Source organism: Macaca thibetana, chromosome 7, assembly GCF_024542745.1.
Source record: "Macaca thibetana thibetana isolate TM-01 chromosome 7, ASM2454274v1, whole genome shotgun sequence".
NCBI lineage: Eukaryota > Metazoa > Chordata > Mammalia > Primates > Cercopithecidae > Macaca > Macaca thibetana.
This window is the reverse complement of record NC_065584.1, coordinates 1127825-1154693: the sequence shown is the minus strand read 5'-3', so window position 1 is coordinate 1154693 and position 26869 is coordinate 1127825. Positions and strand designations below refer to the sequence as shown.

Genomic DNA, 26869 nt, shown 5'->3' with positions numbered 1-26869 from the left:
AGTTACCTCAATACTGTTTTCCATAGAGGTTGTACTAAATTACATTTTCAGCAGCAGTGTACAAGCATTCCATTTTGTTTTTTGACTTTTTATAATAGTCATTCCTGGAGGATAAGGTGGTATTTGATTGTGGTTTTAATTTATATTTTCCGATGATTACGATGTTACACAGTTTTTCATGTTTGTTGGCCTTGTGTATATATTCTTATGAGAAATATCTATGTATATCCCTTGTCCACTTTTAAATGGAATTATGTGTCTCTTTCTCAGCAACTTAAGTCTTGTGTAGATTCTGGATATGAATCTTTTGTCAGATGTATAGTTTGCACATATTTTCTCCCATTCTGTGGGTTATCTTTTCACTCTGTTGACTATTAATTGTGTTGTGCAAAAGCATTTTAGTTTAAATAGATTCCATAAATTTTTGTTTTTGTTGCATTTGCTTTTGGGGTCTTAGCTATAAATTCTTTGCTACCCTGATATCTAAAAGTGTTTTTACAATATTGCTTTCTTAGATTTTTAATGTCTTATAATTAAGTATCTGACTCATCTTGAGTTGATGTTTTATATGGTGACATATAGAAAGACAGTTTTATTGTTTTATGTGTGGTTTGCTAATTTTCCCAGTTAAACAAAGTGCCTATTTTCCAATTTATATATTTATATGCTTTGCAAAACATCAGTTGGCTAAATATTTGGCTCTATTTCTAGGTTCTCTATTTTGTTACAATGATCTATGTGCCTACTTTTGTTTCAGTAACATGTTATTTTGGTAACTTTAGCCTTGTGGTATAATTTGAGGTTTAGTAATGTGATGCCTCAATTTTTAAATTAGGATTTCTATGGCTATTTGGGATCTTTTTTGTTTCATATAAATTTTAGCATTTTTAAAAATTCTGTAAAATAATAATGCAGGTATTTTCATAAGAATTGCATTGAATCTGCAGATTGCTTTGTGCACTATGGTCATTTTCATAATATTCATTCTTTCAATCGTTGAGTATGGGGTGCATTTACATTGTTCATGTCATCTGTGATTTCTTTCAGCAGCGTTTTGTAGTTCTCCTTGCAGAGATCCTCAACTCTTAGGTTAAATATATTCCTAAGAATTCTATCTTCTTGTAGCTGCTGTAAAAGGGATGAAGTTATTGATTTGATTCTCAGCTTTGTTGTTTTTCATGTATAGCAGTGCTACTAATTTGTGTACATTTATTTTTTACACTGACAATTCATTTATTAAAACTAAGAGTATTTTGGAACACTCTTTAGGATTTTCTAGGTATATAATCACTTCATCTGTAAACAGTGATAGTTTGACTCTCTCTTTCCAATTTAGATGCCCTTATTTTTTTTCTCCTGACTAATTGCTCTGGCTAGACCTTCCAGAACTATGTTTAACAGAAGTAGTGAACATGTGCGTTCTTGTATTGTTTGTGTTCACGCAGGGTATGCTTTTAACTTTTCCCATTCAGTATGATGCTAGCTGTGGGGTTTCCATGTATAACTTTTATTATTTTGAGGTAGGCTCCTTCTATTCCTAGTTTGTTTAGAGTTTTATCTTTAAAGAGTACTGAATTTTGTTAAATGCTTTTTCTGCATCTGTTGAGCTAATAATATGGTTTCTGTTTTTAATTCTGTTTATGTGATTTATAACCTTTATTGACTTGAGTATGTTCAAATAATCCCTGCATTTCTGAGATGAAACCCACTTGATCATGGTGATTTATCTTTTTGATCTGCTTTCAGAGCCGGTTAGCTATTTTTATTAGTATTTTGAAATATGTATTTATCAGCAAAATTCATCTGTAGAGTGTGTGTGTGTGTGTATGTGTGTGTATTCTTTGCTGGTTTTGGTATCTGGATTATACTATATTCATTGGATAATTTAGGAAGGATTTTTTTTCTAAACTAAAAAAAAGTTTCCATAGAATTGGTAGCAATTCTTCTTTGAATTTTTGATAGAATTCAGCTTTGAATTCACCTGACCCTATTTCGTTGCCGTTATTGTTTGCAATTCTTAAATTACTGATTCAATCTCACTGTTTGTTATTTGTCTATGCAAAGTTACTGTTTTTTCTTGATTTAATCTAGGAGTGTTGTAGGTTTCTAGAAATTTGTCCATTTTCTTTAAGCCTTCTAGATTGTGCACATGAAGGTGTACATAGTAGTCTCAACTTATTTTTATATTAGTGATGTAGATTTTAATGTCTCATTTCATTTCTAATTGAGCTTGTTTGGTTCTTTGCTCTTTTTTTCTTGATTACTGTAACTAATGAATTTGCCTATTTTTCAAATAACCAACTTTTTGTTTCTTTTTTTTTTTTTTTTTTTTTGTATTTTTTGTTTGAATTTCATTTAGGCCTGCTCTGATCTTTGTTATTTCTTTTCTCCTTCTGGTTTCAGGTTTAGTTTGTTCTTGTTTGTCCTGTTTCTTTAGGCATGACATTAGGTTGTCACTTTGTGCTCTTTCAGACTTTTTGACATAGGCAGCTGGCACTATAAACTTTCCTCTTACCACTGATTTCACTGTATTTTTTGAGGTTTCCATAACTTGTCACATTATTATCATTTAATTAAGATAATTTTTAAATTTTCATCTTGATGTCATTGTTAATCCAGATATTATTCAGGAACAGACGTCTTAATTTCTATGTATTTGTTCAGTTTCGAGGGTTCTTTAGAGAGTGGATTTTTAGTGTTACTCTGCTGTGGTCTGAGAAGATACTTGATATCATTTAATTGTTTTAAAAATATATTGAGATTTATTTTGTGGCCTATTGTATGTTCTATATTGAAAATGTTGCATGTGCTGATTAATTATTCTGCAGATTCTGGACAGACTGTTTTGTAAATATCTGCTACATCTATTTGTTCCAGTGAGTCATTTAAGTTCATTGTTTCTCTGTTGACTTTCTGTCTCAAAGATATGTCTAGTGCTGGAAGTAGTGTATTAAAGTCTCCCACTATTATTGTTTTGCTATCTATCTCATTTCTTAGCTCTAGTAGCACTTGTTTCATGAATCTAGTTCCTCTAGTGTTTGGTACATATAAATTTAGAATTGTGATGTTGTCATGTTGAATTGATCCCTTCATCATTAGATAATGATCATCTATGCCATTTGCAGTTTTTAATATTATTAATTATACTTTAAGTTTTGGGATACATGTGCAAAACGTGCATGTTTGTTACGTAGGTATACACATGCCATAGTGGTTTGCTGCACCCATCAATCCGTAACCTATATTAGGTATTTCTCCAAATGCTATCACTCCCCTATGCCCCACCCCTTGACAGGCCCGGTTGTGTGATATTCTCCTCTCTGTGTCCGTGTGTTCACATTGTTAAACTCCCACTTATGAGTGAGAACATGCAGTGCTTGGTTTTCTGTTCGTGTGTTAGGTTGCTGAGAATGATGGTTTCCAGCTTCCTCCATGTCCCTGCAAAGGACATGAACTCATCTTTTTTTATGGCTGCATAGTATACCATGGTGTATATGTGCCACATTTTCTTTATCCAGTCTATCATTGATGGGCATTTAGATTGGTTCCAAGTCTTTAATATTGTGATTAGTGCTGCCATAAACATACGTCTGCATATGTCTTTAGAGTAGAATGATTTATAATCCTTTGGGTATATACCCTGTAATGGGATTGCTGGATCAAATGGATATTTCTGGTCATAGAGCCTTGAGGAATCGCCACACTGTTTTCCACAATGGTTGAACTAATTTACACTTCCACCAACAGTGTAAAAGCGTTCCTATTTCTCCACATCCTCTCCACCATCTGTAATTTCCTGAATTTTAATGATTCCCATTGTAACTGGCGTGAGATGATATCTCGTTGTGATTTCGATTTGCATTTCTCTAATGACCAGTGATTATGAGTCTTTTTTCATATATTTGTTGGCTACATAAATGTCTTCTTTTGAGAAGTGTCAGTTCATATCCTTTATCCACTTTCTGATGGAGTTGTTAGTTTCTTTCTTGTTTCTTTAAGTTCCTTTTAGAGTCTGGATATTAACCCTTCGTCAGATGGAGAGATTCCAAAATTTTCTCCCATTTTCTAGGTTGCCTGTTCAATCTGATAATAGTTTCTTTTGCTGTGCAGAAGCTCTTTAGTTTAATTAGATCCCATTTGTCAATTTTGGCTTTTGATGCCACAGCTTTTGGTGTTTTAGTCATGAAGTCTTTGCCTATGCTTGTGTATTGAATGATATTGCCTAGGTTTTCCTCCAGGGTTTTTATGGTTTTAGACCTTATGTTTAAGTCTGTAACTTGAGTTAATTTTTGTATAAGGTGTAAGGAAGGGGTCCAGTTTCAGTTTTCTACATATGACTAACCAGTTTTCCCAACACCATTTATTGAATAGGGAATCCTTTCTCTATTGTTTGCTTTTGTTAGGTTTGTCAAATATCAGATGGTTGTAGATGTGTGGTGTTATTTCTGAGGACTCTGTTCTGTTCCATTAGTCTATATATCTGCTTTGGTATCAGTACCACGCTGTTTCAATTACTGCAGCCTTGTAGTTTGAAGTCAGATAGGGTGATGCCTCCAGCTTTGTTCTTTTTGCTAAGATTGTATTGGCTATCAGGGGTCTTTTTTGGTTTCATATGACATTTAAAGTAGTTTTTGCTAATTCTATGAGGCTAGTCAATGATAGCTTGATGGGAATAGCATAGAGTCTATAAGTTACTTTGGGCAGTATGGCCATTTTCATGATAATTTATTCTTCCTATCCATGAGTATCAAATGTTTTTCCATTTGTTGTTTCCTTCAAAAAAGGCAAAAAAAGCCAAAATGTAATTTTACTTGTGCTCACCTGTGCATCCACAAAAACAATATTTGGAGTCCATCTTTCATATCTATTACTTTAGTTTTGAGTTTCATGAATTTATTATACAGGAATTATATAGTATGTGTTTTATTTGTGTTGCTTCTCACTCATCATAACTACTGTGATTAACCATGTTGAGCATCAACAATGTATTTATTCTAATTATGGATATTGCAGTAAATTAGCATATTATTACTGTTCATCTATAAATCTTGATATTTCTATTGTTTCTCATTTCTAATTATTACAAATAAAGGTACTACTCAGGTTGAAGATGTAGGTATTCCATGAAAATGTTATTATTCTTACAATAACTACTAGCCTTACTGAGTGACAAATTAGTATAGGAGAAACTGGCCTAGGCTCCCAGGCTACATATTTCTCCTGTGCTGGATGCTCAAATATCAAATTCCAAGTTCTTCAGTTTGGAGATTCGCACTGGCTCTCCTTACTCCTCAGCTTGCAGACAGGCTATTGTGGAACCTTGCAATTATGTAAGTTAATACTTAATAAACACACATGTATATATGGGTTTATAAGCACCACACATCTACATATATATGGTTTATTAAGTATATATAAGATATATATATATTAGTTCTGTATATATATAATAAATATATGAGATATGGATATATATTTATTAGTTCTGTCCCCCTAAGAGAACCCTTTTTTATTATATATACTTAATACACCCATACATATATATGTAGATGTGTGGTGTTTATATACCCATATATATGTATGGGTTTATTAAGTATATATAAGATATATATATTAGTTCTGTTTGTGTGTGTATATATATAAAGTAAATATATATACGAGATATATATGTATTAGTCTGTTCCCCTAAGAGAACCCTGATTAATACAGTCACATTCAGACTCAAGGTCACAATGCCTTCCTAGGAATACAGACCCAGGAGGGGTCAGAGACTCTCCCTTTAGTCTAATGCATTCCACCAATTTAGCAAATGTCAGATAAATGTAACAATGGAATGCACCCGATGAAGCTGAAAGAGATTCTCTGGAGGGCAGAACAAGGTGAAGAGACAAAGTCAAGCAGAAAACTAAAACAAGGTATCACAGGATCACTGGCGGATCTGGTGGACATGAAAGAACAGAATTCGATTAAATTTTGAAACCTTTATATCAGTCTTTAGTAATTTATATGATAAAATTGTTGGCCTCATCAATGGAGTCTTATTATCCCCATCAGGGACGACTGTCCACATGGGCACGTGGTGCAGTTCTAGTCATGGAGGCAGGGGAGATGATCTGTTGGGGATTTCCTGGTCCTTCAGAGGAGAGTTTCAGTATTGTCTATTCCCCACTTCCAGACAATATTTAATATACGTATGTGACCCTTGGGAATGTTGTCCCTATGTCTCTGCATGACTGGAGTCACTGCGGGAGTGAAGCTGACTTTCTGGATGCATCAGTGTGGAAAACTGAGATAAGACATTACCTTGATACATGAGCTGTCAAATTAGCCAAGCCTGGAGCCTCTCATATCCAGGCTTCTTGTTTCATTAGATTGTGATTTTTCTATTTAGTCAGTCTAGGTTGTCTTTGTTCACTCTCTGCTAAAATAGCCACATATAATAATCTAGAGGCATTAAGCTAAATAAATAATTATTTTTTCTTTCTTTTTTTTTTTTCAGACGGAGTCTCGCTCTGTCACCCAGGCTGGAGTGCAGTGGCCGGATCTCAGCTCACTGCAAGCTCCGCCTTCCAGGTTCACGCCATTCTCCTGCCTCAGCCTCCCAAGTAGCTGGAACTACAGGCACCCGCCACCTCGCCCGGCTAATTTTTTGTATTTTTAGTAGAGACGGGGTTTCACCGTGTTAGCCAGGATGGTCTCGATCTCCTGACCTCGTGATCCGCCCGCCTTGGCCTCCCAAAGTGCTGGGATTACAGGCGTGAGCCACAGCGCCCGGCCCTAAAAAACTAATTTGAAAATTAGAACAAGTCCCAAATGAAGTCCAAGTTACTGTGTAGTTCATAATGTCATAGAAGACATAGCTGGATACTTTGGGCTCACATCTCTCTTATATAAATATTTTTAACAATTATATATCCCTTAGGTAAGATTTCTGTTAAGATCCTTGATTTAAGATCATATATTGACGGATCATACTTCAAAAATAAAACTGAAGGTTATTATCCAGTAATTCATGTTGGTAGTACAAACTTATTTTAGGATGTATTTCTCTACATGATGTAAAATCAGTCCAGAAGGCAGAAGTTATTGTATTTAGTAGAGCTTTTCAGCAAGTCACATACCGGAATTAAATACATATGTTTTAGAGTAGTGCATGACTTCGGAATATTTTGCAAGCAAAGGGGATTCTTACATCTTCTAGAAACCCCTCAAAATATACAGCAGAGGAAGAAACATTTGGATGAATTATTACATTATAGAGATCAGTTTAATATAACTTTGAAAGTAAATGCAAACAAACAAACAATAACCTAGCATGGAAGCTAAAATAACGTTGTAGTCAGTGGATCAGTACGTCAAACCCAGAATCTTACCGTACCTTATAATGTCATCTAAGCATGGGAGGCATTGCCATTGTGCATCTAATACAGAATCAATCCTGCTTACAATTTTCTGGAAAGGTTGAAAAAAAAATAACATTTTTAATAGAAATTATAAAAACTGTAATAAAATGTTGAACTTCCTTGGCCAAGTCTTCTCCTGCTAGCACGTGTGGCATCATGGTTCACTCCTCAGGGAACGTCAGTTATTACCCTATGAGTTGGTAGCTAGGAGACCCATACATGCAGAGATTTGACCCTCATCACTCACCTTTTTCCTGCTGCATGCATGTGTTACAAATTATTAAAAGTCATTCGTGTACCATACACACTGCAATCACCAACAGTTTAAGGCTGCCATTTTACTATAACTTTTTAACTGTTTCTTGTGACCTTCAACCAGGAAATCATGTCTATTGGAAGAAACATTCAGGAAAAATACTGTTCTTCAACCACATTGGAAGGAGTCTGTTAAGGTACTTTTAACCAAAACACTGCAGAAAAAATCCAGGGAATCAATTATTGGGTTCATGTTTTACAACAAAAAACCAATTCAGGCTGGATGAGGTGGCTCACACTTGTAGTCCCCACACTTTGAGGGGCCAAGCCTGCAGAATTGCATGAGACAAGGTGTTCAAAAGCAGCTTGGGCAACATAGGCAGACCTAGTTTCTATGAAGAAATGAATAAAAAGAATCAGCTAGGTGTAGATGAAGGGCCCTCTAAACCTAGCAACATGCTACCCAGCAAGCTGAGGTGGGAGGATTCTACGAGCCAGAAATTTAAAATCACAGTGACCTATGATCACACCACTGCAGTTCAACCTGTGCAACAGAGTGAGATCCTATCTCAAAAACAAACAAACGAACAAAAAGAATTAATTAAAAATTTTACACAATTGTAAAGCTACTCAAATAGAGGAAGTTAAACTGTGCATCCTCACATATTCTCTGGCACTTCTGATATTTTGAAGAAGACAGTTGACCTGAGACCTTCAGAATAAGCTGATGATCTCGAATCGTGAAAAGCTTCCACACAAGACATTGGACCAGAATCCTTCTCCGCATACTCCTCCTACTCATTATTCTTTTGCTTATAAATAGTCTTCGCATTTTCTGCAGGCCTGTTTGTTCGCCCATATTGGACTCTTGTCTCTTTTCTTACTCATCATTTTTATACTTGCTATTTAGAGTAAGTCATCAGACTCTATTTTTGTGCCTGACTGCTGATAAATTCAAATCTCTTTCCTCCCTCATTTGCTTTTTTTTAAGCACACAAGGTAAATCTAGTTAGAAATCACAGGAGCTCCCTCATTTGATGCCATTTGGACCTTGAAACCCCACAAAACCCTTCCTGCAAGTAGGATGCTCTCCCCAGCCCCCCACCAAACCATGATAAAAACCCTGAGCCAGTCTCCTTCCCTGCTCTACCAAGCCATTTGGGAGCTTCATGAGAGGCCTGCCCTGCTCTCAGCAGACACCTCAAGGATGTAGGTAATTAACCTTTCCATACTCACTTGGTGTGAGTGTGTTCCATAATCAGACTCAACATCCACGTAAAATTTTAGTTGAGATCTCTTGGCATTTGCATGGTGTCATCTACAACGGATGCTGGGAGCTTGGTGTCATGGCTCCTTCCAAAGGACATGCCTGCTCCCTGAGTTAACTCCAGGACACAGTTGGACATGCCTCCTGGGGTTTGAGAAGCTCCCTTCATGTACTGAAATCCTGTCATTACATTTTTGTATTCTAGTGTTTCCCTAAAAGTATAGTGAGATCCAGGGTTCATTCATGTGTATATTCAGGAGTCTCTGGCTTTTTACGTATTTTGTTCATCTCTACCACCTTTTCTACGAAATTATACAGTATAAAATTTGCAATAATGATGTGAAATTAGCAAATAAGAATCTTTACATAAATTGTACAATTTTACAAATATTGACATAATACTCACTTTTATTAACACAGAAAAAATCAATTACTCTAGAAATTTCCTTTTGTTCTCCTACAGTTTCTCCTTTCTACACCTTCTCTTCTTGTACCACATCCACAGTCAACTATGGATCTTTTTATGCAACTTTAAATTCATTTTTGCTTTATAGAAATTATAGAACTGGAATTATATGTATGAACTTGGATTTTTTTTTTTTTTTGCCTTATTTTACTTATTCAGGTACTTGTTTTTTTTTTTTTTTTTTTTTTTTTTTTTTTGAGAGGGAGTCTCGCTCTGCCGCCCAGGCTGGAGTGCAGTGGCCGGATCTCAGCTCACTGCAAGCTCCGCCTCCCGGGTTTACGCCATTCTCCTGCCTCAGCCTCCCAAGTAGCTGGGACTACAGGCGCCTGCCACCGCGCCCGGCTAGTTTTTTGTATTTTTTAGTAGAGACGGGGTTTCACCGTGTTAGCCAGGATGGTCTCGATCTCCTGGCCTCGTGATCCGCCCGTCTCGGCCTCCCAAAGTGCTGGGATTACAGGCTTGAGCCACCGCGCCCGGCCAGGTACTTGTTATTTTAAGCATGGTGTTGAGTGATTCCCACAGTGCTTGATTGTAACAGTGGGTATTATTCCAGTAAATGAATTTTCCACAATTTGTTTACCAGTTAAGCTGCTAACACTTGGATCACTTTTGGTCTCTGGTTATAATAAATAAAGCTGCTACTTAGAGAAGTGCCCAGCTGAGAAACACACGGTTCTTATTTTTACAACATAAATGGGTGCCAAAGTGGAAAAGCTGCACATTAACCAATTTGCTTCAATACATCAGATAATTAAAGTTGTGTCAGTTCATGTGTTTTTGTGTGAAAGAGAGAGAGAATGGAGGAGGAGAGATGAAAAAAAAAAGAAGCCTTACATGTTTGGACCATAATGTATGAGGCACTGTAGTAAATACAGGCACTTAGTGCTTGATGGACAAGGTCCACATAAGATGGAGAGGACAACTTGATGCACCTCCATATGGGTATATATTAGTGTTTACATAAATGCCATTTTCTAATCATATAAACACTCAGACACATTAGAAGAGATGTAGTGGAGGGTGTCTGGTGGTGAAATATGATGGTGAAAACAACTGATATCTACAGCCCCTTTTCTGCCCTGTTTCACCCGCCCTGATGTTGAGCCTTGATCCTGCTCATCTTAAGCCGCAACAATCATCTAAGCCCCAAGGTGCCCCGAGTGCCCCCTGCTGGTCCTATCCACCCCTGCAGGGAGGTTTGTGTCTATGCTCACAATGAAGTCCCCTCATTGTTTCTTTTGCTTAAAAATGCATAATTGTGTATTCACTAGACAAGCGCTCAGCTGTAAGAATTTTTCTTGGATAGGGATATGGACTCTTGAGAAATGGGTTGTAATTTGTGCTCCCTTCACAACCCATGCACCTGACCCACTCCTGTCCATCTTCAAGGGGTAAGCAGATACACTCTAGCAGGAAGCACTGGTAGTGGTGGGGAATTCAGAGACAGTGCAGGTGAGGGAGAGGGTCTGCGAGGACGTCTCAAGCCAAAAGTGCACTGAGAAACATAGTTGATGTTAACAGGTTCTGGAAAATGCGGTGAAATTCCCCAATACACACACTTTTATGAGAATAAAGAGCTCTCTTTTGTCCAATTTGTGAGTGTCCTAGAACAATTTAGATTTTGAGGTTAAATTCAAAAAATATTATCACATTTCTTTTCTCAAACATGCAACCAAATATAAAAGACAAACTGCTATTAGAAAAAATGAACACTGAATTATTACCACTATGTGTGATAATGATTTTTAGAATAGGATTGACCTGTGATAACCTAGAGTGTCCTAATTCTGAGCCCACAATTAGACCTCAGCCGCAATCACAGGGAGTGAAACACGTGACTCAATGAAGCTGCACCTGGGGGTCTCTGCAGGCCCTGAGTGGTACAGGAACAGCTCCTCCCTTAGACTTAGTTTAAGGACGATTTCTGCTCTTTGCTTGGGGAGGTGAGGGTGAGTGTGTGGGAAGTCCCAAACTTCCTCTAATCAAGATCTCTGCACATGGAGAGAAACCAAAGAATATGAGAAACAACTGGTTTTGGTTTAGATCGAGCAATTTCTCATGAGAAGGGCAATACCATGTCTGGATCCTGCACAGAATTAAGTAACAATAAATTTGGGTTAAAGTTGAAAATTACAATTGTTTGCAGATTGTGTTATTAATTATCTATGTTATCTGAGAAAACGAAGTAAAATCATGGTTTTTATATGAAAATCCACAAGCAGGGTGCTGGCCCTGAGAATGCACCTCCCATCCCTCCAACATCAGGAAGACCAATAGACCAGGCCACCAGCTGCCTCACTGCACTCTGACACCCATCCGCTGGTGTGTGCCGAAGACACCCATCCTGGGAGCCCCTCCCAGACAACGGCTGTGCACAGTGGAGATCGGAGGCATGGCTGCTGCTGGGACACATGGAAGATCCCTGATGGACAACTGTGCTCAGGAGGCACCAATGGCCTTGCTGGATTTAGCTTGGACCACAGGGTCATTAGGGAAGCTCCATCAAACTCCCACCTTTCCCCACCACTAGTTGTGACTCTGGCAATGTGACATGGCAGTGTCTACAGCCTTACCCGGCCGCCTGTGCATTTTTATGCCTTCAATACTTACATCTGTTTTGGGGACATATGAGAATGTTTCCTCTTTTAAATTAGTTTTCTAATCCAGGGCCTCATGGTGGGCACAAAGCATAAATGTACAGGGGCTCAAATGGGATATGGTAGAAGCAGAGGAAACCACAGACCCTGAAGGAAAGCAGCCCTTGCCTTCCCTCCATCTGCACCTGCCCTGGGGCTGCACCTCTTTCGTGAGTGTTGAGTGTCCCCTTCAGCCCAGACTCCTTTCTTCCTACTGCAGGACATTTTGTGTCTGGACTCACACTGATGTTTCCTCATTTGGGACCTTATGTACAGCCATACATGCCATGTCCTCATCTCTTAGACTGTTCATTTGCAGATACAGCGAGTTCTTAGCATTGTTTTGGAGATTGAGAATCTGCCCTTCACAAAGTCTGCATGGTATATCTGACTTCCATCATATATCATATCTATTACTTACTCCAGCCCCTTCCCTGGAGACTGGTGAACTCAGCTAATTCAGAAGCTACTGCAGGCGAATCTGGAGGCTACACAGGAGAGTCTCAGGAACTTCCCAGGTTGTCTCAGATCCTCTATGGACTCAATCAGCTGCACCTCACACTGAAAACCTGCAAATGCATGGACATCTCGGTCAGAAACTGCCAAACATATCCACTGTTTCTCTCGCTCGTATCCACTCACTCTCACTCAATTTCTCTATGAGTCACCTTTGAAAATAGCAACAAGAAGAATTCAGCTTAGTTCAAACCCCATAGTAGGTCCTCTGTGTTCAGTCCTGATTACCAAATGGAAAACCTTGGGAATCCCAGGGTTGTGGCTCTTCTCCCAGAGCTGGAGAGCCAGGTCTGGGCTTGTTTTCACCAGGAGGGGGAGGGCCGTTTTCATGTCTCCTCCTCTATAGCAAGCTCCAGCGTGGGATGCTTGAGAAGAAGGCAGTGCCCAGAGCAGATGGCAGACTCCAGGAGGAGTTTAGTGGCAATGGTAGCATTTGGAAATATATTACTTATAATGTGACCGTGCCATAAAACTCACTTAACAATTATGATTTTATTTTTTACACATGTGTACAAATACCGATATAACTGCATTAAGGAAACTGTAAGAGATGTAAAGAGAGAAATAAAAAACAACATAAAAATAAGAGAAGACCTTAATACCTCATGAATAATGTATAGCAAATCCAGAAAGAAAATTCTTAATATGCCTCTGAGTTTGAATAACACTATTGAACAATTTTACCTGAAAGACATTTACAGAACCTTCCGACCAAGAGCCATGTAATACACATCCTTCTCAAGCACACATTGAACATTCTCTGTGATACATTGTATGTTACATCATAAAATGAGTCTTAATATTTAAAGAAGGAATGCCAGCCCTTCTGTATTTCAAAAATTGGTGAGGAGTCACCCTTCCAAACTCTTTTTTTATATATAGTAAAGAAATGTATCTGTTTCTTGGAGATAACCGGCAGTCACAGATTTGCATACAATACAATTATGTGTTGGCTATTTACAATTTACAGTAGCGATTTTTCATCTGAAAAATATAAGTACAAAAGCTAAGTAAACAATGAGGTACTGCCATTTGCGATTTATTGTGTGTCATGGCTTAAAGAACTGGCTTTTAGGCCGGGCGCGGTGGCTCAAGCCTGTAATCCCAGCACTTTGGGACGCCGAGGTGGGCGGATCACGAGGTCAGGAGATGGAGACCATCCTGGCTAACACGGTGAAACCCCGTCTCTACTAAAAAATACAAAAACAAAAAACAAAAAAACTAGCCGGGCGAGGTGGCTGGCGCCTGTAGTCCCAGCTGCTCGGGAGGCTGAGGCAGGAGAATGGCATGAACCCGGGAGGCGGAGCTTGCAGTGAGCTGAGATCCAGCCACTGCACTCCAGCCTGGGCGACAGAGCGAGACTCCGTCTCAAAAAAAAAAAAAAAAAAAAAAAAAAAAAAGAACTGGCTTTTAGCAAATATTCAACAAATCAACCTGAATAAAATAGTCAATTAAATGATTTATTCTTTCTAATTTATTAGAAAAAAATCCACTAAGTTTCACCTCAAAATGTGTTGCACAAGTCTAAAAATAAACCTAAAAATAAATAGGAAAGTTAAGCACTTCTTCAAAAAGAATGAAAGAAAGGAATATAATGTAAGCCCATAAACCATGTTAAGTCATTCTAAATATCTTTTAAGCAACATAAAATTCTTCCCAAGAGAAAACTGAGGAAAAAACTATCACCATCTCTCCGCTGATAAAATGTATTTTAAAGGCAGTCTGCAGTATACCTTCTAAACTCTTTCTATGAGGATACCATTATAGTTTTACCAGTAATAGACAAAGGCATCACAATAAAAGAAAACTACAGACCAATATCATTAGTAGACATAACTTAATCCCCAACGATAGTAAACTAAATTCTAAAGTCTTTTAAAAGACCATACACCATGAGCAACTCAAATTCACTCCTGAGATGCACAGTTGATTCAACATCCTCAAATCAATCAATTTGGTACACCACATTAAAAACCTAATGAAAAAATATCTCAGTAACATATCATCAGACACAGGAAAAAAAATGAAAAAATCAGGGTTTCGTTATAAAAACTCTGTACAAAGTAGGAAGACAAGAAAACAACATTTACACAATAAAAACCATTAAGAAAAGTCACGGCTGTTATTGTACTTAACAGTAAAAGGTTAGAATGTTTTGGTCTAATATCTGTAACAAGGCAAGAACAAAGCTTGAGCATTTCACTTCTAGGCCTCAATATTTATTACAAACATAGAAAGGTATGGGCATAAATGCATATAGAGAGCTTAGATATAAACCAACATATTGATGACGAACTGATTTTCAGCATGAGAACCATCAATATAAAATGGCTAAATTATAGTGTCTTCCAAAGAGGGTGTTATGAAAACTGGATTTTCACATAAAAAGAATTAAGAATTTTAGGTTAGAATAAACACAAAAATTCACTCTAAATGCTTTAAATATTTAAATGTAATACCTGCAATTGTAAAACTCCCAACCCTTAAAAATTAGCAATCTTTTTCTGGATTTTACATTCAAAGCACCTGCAAAATAAAGCAGAATTGAACAAGTGGGAATAGATTATAAAAAAGACTGTGCAAAGCAACAAAATAATTACAACTTACAGAATTGGATAACATGCCATATATCTGAAAAGTTTTAATGTCCAAATGTAAAAGAAACTTTTACAACTCAATAGCAACAAGAAAAATAGCCTCATTTTAAAATAATCAGTTTTATACCTTGAACTATGTGACAACCTAGATCTCATGTTAAATGTTTTTCTCCATGGGTAGTGGTCCGTCTTATGGTGTATTTGGCTGGGCAATACTTTGTAGTTATTTGATCAAACACTAATCCAGGTTGTGTTGTAAATTTTTTAATAGACATCATTAAAGGTGTAAGTTATCAGTTGATTCTATGTTAGGTAGATTATCATTGCTAACCTGCTTGGCCCTGATTCCATCAGAGCAGAATTGGAGAAGGTAAAACTCCATGGTGGTTACGCTGTTTCAGCTCTTTCTGAGACTTCCAGCCTATACTTACTGATGGCTGGCCCTCAGGATATTGGATGTTTTCAGCCATCCCCCAAAATTGTCATCCCCTCCATCTCACAGGAAAGCGGTGTGTCCATCTGCAGCTTGTCAAACCTAAATATCAGACAGAAAGAGACTCCTCAAAATCAAATAATATTTATTTTAAAATGAGCATTGCAATGAGAATATGCGTGGGCACATTTAAGTAGGTAAATGAAGACAAGTGTTTTAAAAGATAACTGAGGAGGCTTACATGAGCTATTTTGAGACAATTATTGTAGTTCTTGTTATCAGGGATGTGTGCATGAGAACTCACTATTCATGACCTTCTCCAGCTTCACCTGTAAAGATTATAACACAAGTGGCTCCATTTTGATTCTGACAACTTTCACACCCTTTTCCTCACACCACTAGTAAAGAACATTACTCTGTGAAAGTTTATCAGAACAGGATTAGAAACACATCCATATCCTGTGTTAACCAAACAAGCTTGTCCCCTTCAGTTCCCACTGGCAACTTGTATTTACAGATGAGTCTCCATGCAACACGGTGGAGGGTCCTGAGTGAGGAGGAGTGAAGAAAGTCCCACCAGCCTCTCCTGTGTGACTGCAGCAGCCACAGCCTGAGACCCACCTGAGCTCCAGGGAAAGGGCTGTAGGCCTGGAATTTTAACCACAGGGAAAATATCTTCCTTTTCCAGAAAGCAGGAAAGGCAAATGGAAAAATGAGAACAACAACTAAAAAAGACAGTACATGAATTAGGAAAAGAAGCTCCAGATCAGTATCGATGCTGATTTGCATACTTCAGTGTCAGGAGAAGGGTCCAACGAGAAACCTGTGAGGTTCTACATGACACTGACCCTGGCCCACCCTCCCTTTTTGCTGTAATCAGAATCCCTAAAGACTGTTCCTGTTGGGAATCACTCAGGGTGGTGGCAGAAATATTAAAGGGACATATTAGGGAAAGTTATAGGGAATATTCACAAACCTTTTGGAAGGCTGAAAGGTTACATAGCTTGTAATAATTGAACAGGCTGAAGGCGGCCGGTTCTAACCTTAGAGCATTAGGCATAGGGTAAATACTAGGGTTGATGAACCTCTCGGGGGAGGTCGACCAAGGATATCGCACCCTAATGGTATTTACTTTAGACCGCAGTCCCTGAGCTTTACTCCTTCATAGAATTACTCTCTTAATCATGTTAATTATCCACAAGTGTGTTGACTCAGAGCTTCTGTTTTGAATTCTATACTAAATAAACGCCTGGAGCGCGAGCTGCTCAGGGCCGCTGCTGCCATTCTTTACAGGACTCTCCTTGGAGTCAGTCAGCGGCCTCGGACCCTCAGCTGAACTGGCAAAGCGGAATACCTGTGTCAGTGTACGTTTTAGTCACCCGCCGCCGAATCAGGGGTCTGCAGGAACAGCCGCCCGCAGCTAGCGCCCTCTTGTGAGGAGCCATACTCAGTTCTAGTCAGGAATCTTCCTCAGGTTCCTGTCCTGAGTCTGACTGGAGAAGACTCACCAGGAAGCCTGAGCTTCCTCAGGACTCTGATGGTGGCGACCATGGCTGGGAACTCATCTCCTCGGTAAGGATCATCTGCATTTTGTACATATGAGAATAGGTTTTCAGAGTAAAACAATCATTTAAAAAATATGTAGAGATGACATTGGTAATCAGAGAATCCTGAACTCAGAGAGGTTCACTAGAGGAACTGTAGAAAGATGACGTCCCACATCCTGACAGGAAATCAGCCTCCGTGTGCACCGGCCTCTGGGTTGACTCTGATCAGTGGGTCCCGAGCGCCCCCTGCCGCTGATTTCCCCGGCGTTCCTGCAGGGAGGTTTGTGTCTGGGCTCACACTGACCTCCCCTCACTGTGTCTCTCGCACAGTAATAGACAGCCGTGTCCTCAGCTCTCAGGCTGTTCATTTGAAGATACAGTGTGTTCTTGGCGTTCTCTCTGGAGATGGTGAATCTGCCCTTCACGGAGTCTGCATAGTATGTGCTACCACCACCACTATTAATAGCTGAGATCCACTCCAGCCCCTTCCCTGGTGCCTGGCGAACCCAGTACATCCAGTAGTTACTGAAGGTGAATCCAGAGGCTGCACAGGAGAGTCTCAGGGACCCCCCAGGCTTTGCCAAGCCGCCCCCAGACTCCACCAGCTGCACCTCACCCTGGACACCTGCAAACAAAAAGACACCAAGGTCAGAAACTGCCACAAATATCCACTGTTTCTCTCACTCATGTCCACTCACACTCAATATCTCTATTTCCTCATGAATCACCTTTTAAAATAGCAACAAGGAAAACCCAGCTCAGGCCAAACTCCATGATGAGTCTTCTGTGTTCAGTGCTGATCACAAATGAAAACACCTGGGAATCCCAGGGCTGGGCTCCTCTCCTAGAGCTGCAGAGTCAGAGCTGGGCTGGTTTTCATCAGGAGAGGGAGGGACCTATTTGCATGTCTCCTACTATATAGCAAGCTCTGGGGTGGGACGCCTGAGGAGAGGGCAGGGCCTGGGGCAGATGAGAGTGTCCCTGGGGATTTGATGACAATGATTGCATTTGGGAAAATGCTGTCTTACTGTGAAAATGTTCTGTTGATAAACATTTAATAACTATCACATTTTTAATTATGTTTACCTGTGTGTATAAATTATGGTGTTTAGGAGTCAATGGTTTCTTCATTTATAGATGTAAAAGTGAACCCACACATGGAGGGTCTCTGTATGTGTCTGAGGGCTTATATCTGGCATGAGTGAGTGCTAGAATCTGGGCCTATGCTCCTCATAGCAGACCTCCATTGCTCTTTTAACTACCTCTGGGACACAGCTAAACGTGCCTAGTGTGGTTTGTAAAATCCACTTCCTGTCACGCAAACCTGTCTTATTTTGCTGCATTTACCTGAAAATATGGAGACAATGTTCAGACATATAAATATTTAGGTATACCTGACATTTAACATATTTATTTGTTCCTTGCTATATTTCTTTTTTTTGTTGAAAATGTCAGTTGTTTACTTGTAATAAATTTTATAAGTTTTAATTGACAGAAAATAAAATTCAAATATTTAACCTGTACAATAGAAAACATTGGAAAAAACCCCTATTTTCAAGAAAGTGACAAGTCAACTCCCCTCAACTTTCCTCTTGTTCTCTTACTTTTTTTGTTTTTCCTCCTTCCCTTATTCTACCATTTCTTTATAAAACTACTGATGTTTTCATATTTCTTTAGGCCAGCATTTATTTTCTAGAATTTATAAGAATGAAATAATATAGTATGTACTCTTATCTATTTGGCTTATTTTTCTCAGTAGAAATACTGAGAATTAAACCGTTTTATTGTGTGTGTTTATTTCTTATAAATATTGGGTAGCATTTCAGCAAACAGATATAGCATAATTTGTTTTTCTATTAAGCTGCTAATTGATACTTGAATTTTTTATTACTCTAGGTCTTATTAATAATTCTGCTACTCAGCTTCATAATGTACATAAATTATTAATTATACATAACTTATATAAATATGTTTCCCTTTACAAATACAATAACAGATTAAACAAGAGAATGAGCAGTTTGGCAAATTTTCTTTAATATTTCAGATCATTGAAGTTATGAGATAAAAAAAGAAACCTGTAAACCAAAGAGTATCGTTGACTAATCTCAATAGATTTAGGAAGTTCATTTTTCCAAGATTAAGGACATGCCAGTGACACAGCCTCAGGGAGTCCTGAGGATATGTGCCCCAGATTGTGGGGCACAGCTTGGTTATATACAGTTTAGGGGGACATGAGACATTAATCAATATATGTAAGAAGTACATTGGTTTGGTTCAGAAAGGCAGGACAACTTGAAGTGGGGAGAGAGCTTACAGATCATAGTTAGATGTGAGAAAAATGGTTGCATTCTTTTTTTTTTTTTTTTTTTTTTTTCTTCTTTGAGACGGAGTCTTGCTGTGTCGCCCAGGCTGGAGTGCAGTGGCGCAATCTCGGCTCACTGCAAGCTCCGCCTCCCGGGTTCACGCCATTCTCCTGCCTCAGCCTCCCGAGTAGCTGGGACTACAGGCGCCCGCCACTGCGCCCGGTTAATTTTTTCTATTTTTAGTAGAGACGGGGTTTCACCATGGTCTCGATCTCCTGACCTTGTGATCCGCCCGCCTCGGCCTCCCAAAGTGCTGGGATTACAGGCGTGAGCCACCGCGCCCGGCCTGGTTGCATTCTTTTGAGTTTTTGATTAGCCTTTAACCAAATGCACAATTTGCAGGAATAGTCACATAGGCCTACTATTCATGCAGAGAAACAATAGAGCAAAGGTAACAATCAGAATTGCATTTGACTGACGTGAGCAGAGAAATTATTCTGCCTGTTGTTGGTTCACAAGGGTTTTCCTTGTGGTGAAATTCTGAAGGAGGCATGCAGCTTTTTAAAACCTTAGTAGCTGTCATTTGAGGGAAGGAACAGAGGCGTGTTTGCCCAGCTGTTTCCAGCTGCACTTTGCCCTTGGGCTTGTGATTCTGGGTCTCAAAATTTATTTTCCTTTCATGCACAAGGAAATCTTGGGGGAAACGAGTTCTTGTAGAAAGAACCAAGCAGGAAAGCAGCTGTTAACCTTTTTGTGCACCTGCCTCTGGGGTTGACTCTGATCAGTGGGTCCTGAGCATGCCCTGCAGCTGATTTCCCCCATGTGTCCCTGGAGGTTTGAATCTGGGCTCACACCGGCTTTTCCTTAGGTGCTTCTCTTGCACTGTAATGTAGTGATGTGTTCTTGGTTTGCAGATTGCCCATTTACTGATACAGCATCTTCTTTATATTGTCTCTGGAGATGATAAATCTAAGACAAATAAATATTCTGTCAGACCAATAGATCCTGAAAAAAACTATTTCCAGCACATTATTTCTTCAGTAGACATATTAGCAGAGTTTCCAGGTGAGTAGCCATATGAAATACATCCAATACCTGAATCTATAAAAAAAAATACAGATTGTCAAAAATGGAAAAACTAGGTTGAAATTCAGTTTTTACATTTTTATTTTCTTTATAAAGTGTGTAAAGCAATTATAAAATGCCAATACTACATTTTTATAGCATATGTAAGTAGAAACTGAGAAAAAAATGAGAAAATAATACAGATCAGAGCATAACATGCAACCTATCAAGACTGAATTATAAATTTAAAAAATGAGCAGACTAATAGGTAAAGAGATTGAATCAACTGTCACAAAGCTCCCCAAAAAGGAAAGACCAAGATTAGATGGCTTCATTTGAGAATTTTATTACATATTTAAAAGTTATCATCAATTCCTTTGAAACTTGTATGAGACATTGAAGCACAAGTAACAGTACTGACCCCATTTTATGCAACTAGCATTACCACGATGCCAAGTTAGTGACATAAGTTATAAAAAATGAAAATTAGAAGCCAAGGATATAATAAACAAAGATGTGAAAATACTGAAAAAGAATGTTAGTAAACCAATTTTGATAGTGTATGATAAGATATAAAACTGGGCTTAATACCTAAGTAATGGGTTGATAGGTGTATCCAACCACCATGGCACATATTTACCTATGGAATAAACCTGCACATACTGCGCATGTACCTCAGAACTTAAAATTAAAATTTGAAAAGGAAGAAAAACATAATGAAGTTAGATTTATTTCTGGATGTGATTCAACAAGTGCAAATCAGCCAACGTGCACTTGCTGAATCACCTCCAGAAATAAATACACCACATTAAGAAAATGTAGAAAAAAACGGTGTGGTCATATCAATAGTTACACAAAAGCATCTAAGATAATTCAAGCCTTTTATGATAAAATCTCTCAGGTATGAAAAGAGCACACCTCAACATAATAAAAGTCCTGTATGAAAGCCCACTGATCACAACATATGCAAAGGCAAAAAAAAAAAAAAAAAAAAAAAAAGATAAGACATATATAAGGTCAGAAAATAGAAAAGTATGCCCACTCTCAAAATTTCTATTCCTCATAGAACTTCTAGTCAAAACTGGAGTAATTAAGCAATAGAAGAACATAAAATTCATTTAATTAAGAAACAAAATTATTTCCGCAAATAGCATGATTTTTTGTTTGAAGGGATACTTTCTTACCTTCATTATCTTTTTAATGATTTTGCATATGCAGAACCTTAAGGGCTCCAACAAAGACATTAGAATTATAAATAAATTAAGTAAATTTGGATGATACATAAACAGCATACAAAAATAAATTGCATTTTTTTACATTAACCACAAGTCATCTAACAGGAAATTTAATAAAGCAAGCTAATTCTCAATAGTAATAAAAATAATAACATACATGTGAACAAATTTAAGCACAAGGTTAAGATATTTTTATCCTGAAAATAAGAAAATGCTGAAGAAGAAAATTAACGAAAGAGCACATAAATGGAAAGGAACCTATGTTAATGAATAAGAACAATTAATAGTGTTAAAATGTCAATAGAACCAAAGTAATCTACAGATTCAAAGCAATTTGTATCAAAATCCCAATGGCATGCTTTACAAATACAGAGGAAACATTCTAAAATTTATATGGAATCACAAAGACCCCAGCTAGCCTAAGCAATCCTGACTAAGAACATGGTGGAAGTATCACACTTTGTTTATATTCTAGTACAAATGTATAATAATCAGAGAAGTAATGATATGATTTGGCTGTGGCCCATCCAAATCTCATCTTGAATTTCCAGGTGTTGTGGTAGGTAAATGAATCACTGGGGCAAGTCTATCTCATGCTATTCTTGTGATAGTGAATAAGTCTCAGGAGAGCTTATGGTTTAAAAAGAGAAGTTCCCCTGGACAAGTTCTCTGTTTGCCTGCTGCCATCCATGTAAGATGTGACTTGCTCCTGCTTGCCTTCCACCCTGATTGTGGGGCTTCCCTAGCCACATGGAACTGTAAGTCAAATTGAGCCTCTTTGTTTTGTACATTGCCCAGTCTAGGGTATGTCCTTGTCAGCAGTGTGAAAATGGACTAATACAAGTATTTCACTGAAAAAAAGGACAGATACTTCAATCAATGGAACAGAATACAGAACTTAAAATAAATTCAAAAATAGATGCTCAACTATTCCTCAATAAGCAAGCAAAATATGCAAAGGAGAAAAGGTAATCTATTCATTTTTTTGAAAAACTGGATATTCATATGCAGTGGAATGAAACAGTCCCTATCATACATCATACATAAAACTTCACATGTATTAAAGGCAAACATAAGACCAGAAATCATGATACTTACAGAAAAAATGTAAGAACAATATCTTTGATATTTGTCTTGGATACAATTTTTCACATAAAACACTGACAGTTCAGGTAATAAAATCAAGAATAAGTCAGTGGGATATTATCCAGCTATAATCTTTCTGCACAACAAAGAAAATAAGTACCAAAATGAGAGGGCTCAGTATGATGTGGGAAACATATTAACAAACAACATATCTGATAAGGGTTAACATACAAACTATGTAGCAGAATCTCATTATTCAGTAACAGAGAGCTAATACATATATACACACATACATATAAACATACATAACTTGATTAAACACGGGAAAGAACCTGAATATACATTTTAAAATTAACATACAAATGATGAAAATGTATGTTAAAAGGTTCTCAACATCACTAATAATTAGTAAAATGCAAGTCCAAGTCACAATGAGCTATCTCATCATACCTGTTAGAATGACTATTATGAAAACCACAAATGATAACACATTTTAGTAAGAAAATAGAAAATAAAGAACCTATGTACACTTCCTATGAAATGTAAATCTTTGTGAGAAACGGTATGGAGGCTCCTCAGAAAATTCGAAATAGAACCACCATATGACCAAGGAATTCTACTTTGGGCGATGCAACCAAAATAATTGAAATCAGAATCTTAAAGAGATATCTGCACTGTTATGTTCATTCAATAATTTTTCACAGTGAAATGATCAGTTGATGGTAAAAGGGCATGCATTTTCAGCTGTGAAACTTAAATACATTTTGGAGATCTACAAGTTAAATAAGTTCTGGAGATCTACTGTATTGCACCATGCTTATGACCAACAATACGTGCTGTATACTTAAAATTGGTAAGGATTTAGATCTTATATTTAGTATTCTTACACATACGCACACACAAATAATAAAGAGGCTAAAAAATATTTTGAGATGTTGAATGTGTTTACAGCCTTTATGGTGGTGGTGGTTTTATGGGTGTATGCTTATCCTCAAATTTATTGAGTTGCATACATCAAATATGTACGTCTCTTTAATATATCACTTATGTTTGAATAAAGGTACTAAAATAATTTTAAGAAAAATATTAATAACATTCATATTTTGTTTTAATCCAAAGTGTAAAGTAAATATCCATGAGTACATATTGATATTAACAGGTGATTTAATAACTAAGACAAATGTGGGAAAATAGAAAAGTATCCCTTAAACAATAACTCGAAACACTTGCGGTGATTCCCCCTTTTTCAAATCAGTGAAACTTAAAACTCCTCACTTGAGAGTGGCCTTCACTTAGAATATGGAAAACTTAGGTTATGGCTTTGGATTGAGCAATGAGTTTTTAGATATAATACCAAAAACACCACTAAAATATGAAAGAAAAATCACTGCATCCAAAATTTAAGTTTTTATGTGAAAAAAAAGAAATGCTGTTGAGCGAATTTTTAAAAAGGCACAGATTTGGAGAGAATATTTGAAAATTGTATGTTTGTTAAAGAACTTGTACAGAGAATATACCAGGATTTTCAAGACAGAACAGTGATAAAACAAACACATGAATTAAATAATGAGATTGTCCTTCTAGACCTCTATTGACTAAAATAGGGGCGGCACCATGTCTGAGAGGCAGGAGATACACAGGAAAACCACTACCATTTCTAAAAGCATGCATTTTTTTGTTTGTTTGTTTTTTGAGACAGAGTCTCGCTTTGTCGCCCAGGCTGGAGTGCAGTGGCACCATCTTGGCTCACTGCAAGCTCCGCCTCCTGGGTTCACGCCATTCTCCTGCCTCAGCCTCCGAGTAGCTGGGACTACAGGCATGCACCACCACGCCCGGCTAATTTTTTTGTATTTTTAGTAGAGACGGGGTTTCACCGTGTTAGCCAGGATGGTCTCGATCTCCTGAACCCGTGATCCGCCCGTCTCGGCCTCCCAAAGTGCTGGGATTACAGGCTTGAGCCACCGCGCCCGGCCGCATGCAGTTTATAGAGCAATTTTTACTTACCACCATCTCCCTGAAAATCTCCATTTTACATAAGAAAAAGAGCCTGGATTCCCTATATGTCCTGCATGTCAACATTTCAGAAGATAAAACTGGGTTTCCGATGACCTCGGACCTTGTTTCTCTTTTTTTTTTTTTTTTGACAGGGTCTGTCTATGTTGACACCAACAGAGCTTACTGCAGTTTCGACCTCCCAGCCCTGGCTCAGGTGAGCCTCCCACATCAGCCTCCCACGTAGCTGGAACTACAGACACATGACCACCATGACTGGCTGATTCTTTGTATTTTCTATTGAGATGGGGTTTTGTGATTTTGCCAAAGTTGCTGTCAAACTGCTAAGCTCAAGTGACCCACCTACCACGACCTCTCTTGGGTGTCCTTCACAGATAAGGAGCTCATCCCCAGGTTGGCTATTCCTGGATTCCTTAGGTCTGAACTCCAGACAGGCATTCTTCTTAGACCATTGGATTGACTTCAGGATATGGTTGAGTTATTTCTGTTAGGTCCACCTCCTGTAGATTCCACCCCGGCATACTGTTGAATGGCCATCACTTTCTTATCAGGCCCTTCTTCCCCGATTTCCTTGGGGCCAGGTGTGTGGAGGGGCATTGCTACCACGTGCTACAGCCGCAATCCAGACCACAACAAAAGAGAATAAAGAGCATAACAGCAGTCACGCCCTATGGAAAGCTTTCCCAAGCACTTGGGAGTTGGTTCAACCACACGGTTATAGGGTCATAAGACAGAGATTCTGTAGCTGAAATATGGGTACCCAGGGCCACTATGGCTGGGGTTATCTTCCGAGCGTTATCAGGGATATGTGCACAGCATTCTGTTTTAATGTGCAGCTTTTGTTGTGAGCAGCAGTGAAGATATCTAGGCCACGAGATTTTTGGAAACTAATGTGTCTGATTTGGGTGGTGTCTTCAGAGAGAAGAGGAATAGCATTGTAGGTATCACTGAAGGCCATGGCCGTGTGTTTAGCCAGGGACTTAACTGGCAACTGTTCATCAGTTGTTGCCAGCCATCTGGGAGGCAAATGCAAACAATGGGTAAATCCACCAGGCTTCATGCTTGTGGTGGTGTCTGACATTTACATTCTCCCAGTTAGTAGAGCTGGTGTCTGAATGGAACACAGTGATCCTGGCAACAAACTACCAGTCCAATTAGAGGGTAGATAAGGCCAGCCATGGGTGTTGTGTGCCCATAGGCATCCCCGAAGTGAGGAGTGGGCTGACATCTGGAGAGAGTCACACTGCCACGCCAGTCACACATCTGTGGTTATCTGGAGAGGTGGGTTACATTGCTGTGGGGGGAGCCATCCCATATTATGGGGTTTAGCTTGAGGCATGCTATTATCACTTCTTTAAATACATAAGGGTGCACGAACCACTGTCTGCATCTGCACTGCCCTCATCAACTGTAGCCCATCATGTACAGCCCACTTCACAGTGGGGTAACATTAACCTGATCCTGTACTACACGGAAAATACGTCACCTCATCTCCTTGATGGGAAACTCATTGCATGAACTGCAGTTGTTTCTAATGGGAATAGGTGAAGATCATTATGCCGAGTACAGAAAAGGTTCCAGGGTCTCAGTTTAGCTGTAGCTACTTGAATGCACCATGGCAGGTCCACAGTGGAGAAGAGAGGCTGCTCTCCACATATCTAATTGTTCATTTTGTTCTTAAGAAAGGCTACCATCTGCCACCACTCAGTCAGTGAAGAAGTTTGCTGCACTCCTTCTGTGGGTGGAAGGTAAGATGTGTAGTGGGCACAAGAAAGGGCAAGTCATGTCACGGCCACTTAACAAGGCACAGGAAGTTGTATTGTTCTGAGAGACCACCACCCCTGGTGGGGCCCAGTGCCTGGTTTACAACACTGAATGAACTGTCCCCCATTGTGAGTCCATAATGAAAAGATGATCCCTTCCATAAGGGAAGACAAGGACTCCTTATTTAGAAGCATGAGGAGGAGTAGGGTGTAAAATAATGTGACCTGTATCTCCTGTTATAGGCCCTTCCTCCATGGAGTAGAAAAACTAAACCATCAGAGGC

The 26869-nt window shown here is 38.5% G+C and overlaps 1 gene segment (V, D, J or C); it reads right to left on the bottom strand.

The window, feature by feature from the left end:
* Positions 1–17345: 17345 nt before the first annotated feature.
* On the bottom strand, positions 17346–17956 carry LOC126958408 (immunoglobulin heavy variable 3-74-like). The segment is given in 2 exon segments: positions 17346–17745; positions 17849–17956. Coding segments are annotated over 2 exon segments (446 nt in total).
* Between the last annotated feature and the right edge of the window lie 8913 nt (positions 17957–26869).